This window comes from Nothoprocta perdicaria, unplaced genomic scaffold, assembly GCF_003342845.1.
Source record: "Nothoprocta perdicaria isolate Ctin4 unplaced genomic scaffold, notPer1 scaffold_771, whole genome shotgun sequence".
Classification (NCBI taxonomy): Eukaryota; Metazoa; Chordata; class Aves; order Tinamiformes; family Tinamidae; genus Nothoprocta; species Nothoprocta perdicaria.
The window spans coordinates 2,704-3,807 of NW_020456056.1; the positions used below are offsets into that span (position 1 = coordinate 2,704).

A 1,104-nucleotide genomic window follows, 5' to 3' on the forward strand; every position below is an offset into this window, starting at 1 on the left:
CCATCCCATCTAATCCAGCCCCATCCCATCCCGTCACAGCCCCCGGTGCATGCCCCCCAGCCTTGCTGTCACCCTCACCTCCCGCCTGCGCTGCCCCCTCTCACGGTCCCCACTTTGCTGCCAAGTTAATGCAAAGACAAGGAGAGGAAGATGCCGAGAGCCCGTGGCCGGTGTCCCTGGAGGCGGGAGATTCCAGCGGCGATTCCCGCTGTAATGGGATGCTGCGAATGCTCCTGCGGGCACCTGCAGCTGTGTGCAACCCCTGCAGCAACCGCAGGCTGCTCCTTGCAGCCCCCAGGACCTGGTGCTGCCGGTTTCCTCGGAGCCCGGCACCGGAATGGGCACAGAGCAGCACCAGGCGAGACGGGAGGTTCGGATACMGTCGTTTTATGGCCCAGTGACGCACAGACCCGGTCCCCGCGCACCCCAGGGCATCCTCGGCCCCAGCTCCACGCGGGCGGCAGCATCCCTGGTACGGGGGCGGCTCGGGGGTCCTGGTGCCCATCGGGGGCTGCCGCCACGCAGGCAGCTCCAGTGCTTCTACAGGGAATTCCGGGCTCCTGGAATCCCGGGAGAGACGCCGCTCACACCCATTCCCTGCAGTTGAGGTGCCCGGCGCGTCCCCCCCGGAGCCAGCAGCATAAATAAGGAGGAGGGCGGCAGGGCGGGGGGCGCAGGCAGCGCCTAATCCTGAGTGTGCCGGGGTGGCTCCGCTCGGCATTCCCGGAGCCCTGGCCTCAGCCAAGGAAGCAGACGGGCCCCAGCTCGAAGCCGAACTTCTGGTTGGCGCCACCGAAGTCGGCCACGGCCACATCCATCAGGGGCAGCCGCTCCACGCGGGATGAGGCCACCTCGAGCTCCGTCCGCTCCTGGCCCCGGCGGTCCTGCGGGCATGGAGCGGGATCAGGGATGGGGCCGCTGGACTGCGGCACCCGGAGAACCGGGATGCAGGAGCGAGGAGCTGGGAGGCAGCACTGGAACCAGGATGCAGCACTGGAACCAGGATGCAGCACCAGGGATGTGAGATGCAGCACTGGGGAATGAGGATGCAGCACCAGGGGAACTGGGATGCAGGAGCAGGGAGCCGGGACACAGCAGCAGTGA

At 67.7% G+C, this 1,104-nt stretch overlaps 1 protein-coding gene across 1 annotated transcript in view; it reads right to left on the minus strand.

Moving 5' to 3' along the window:
* Positions 1-737: 737 nt before the first annotated feature.
* Positions 738-1,104, minus strand: part of LOC112957870 (collagen alpha-3(V) chain-like) — a 14,591-nt gene continuing 14,224 nt past the window's right edge. The window contains exon 28 of the mRNA XM_026051630.1: positions 738-884. Within this exon, the coding sequence (XP_025907415.1) occupies positions 738-884 (147 nt within the window). The remainder of the gene's footprint in view (positions 885-1,104) is intronic.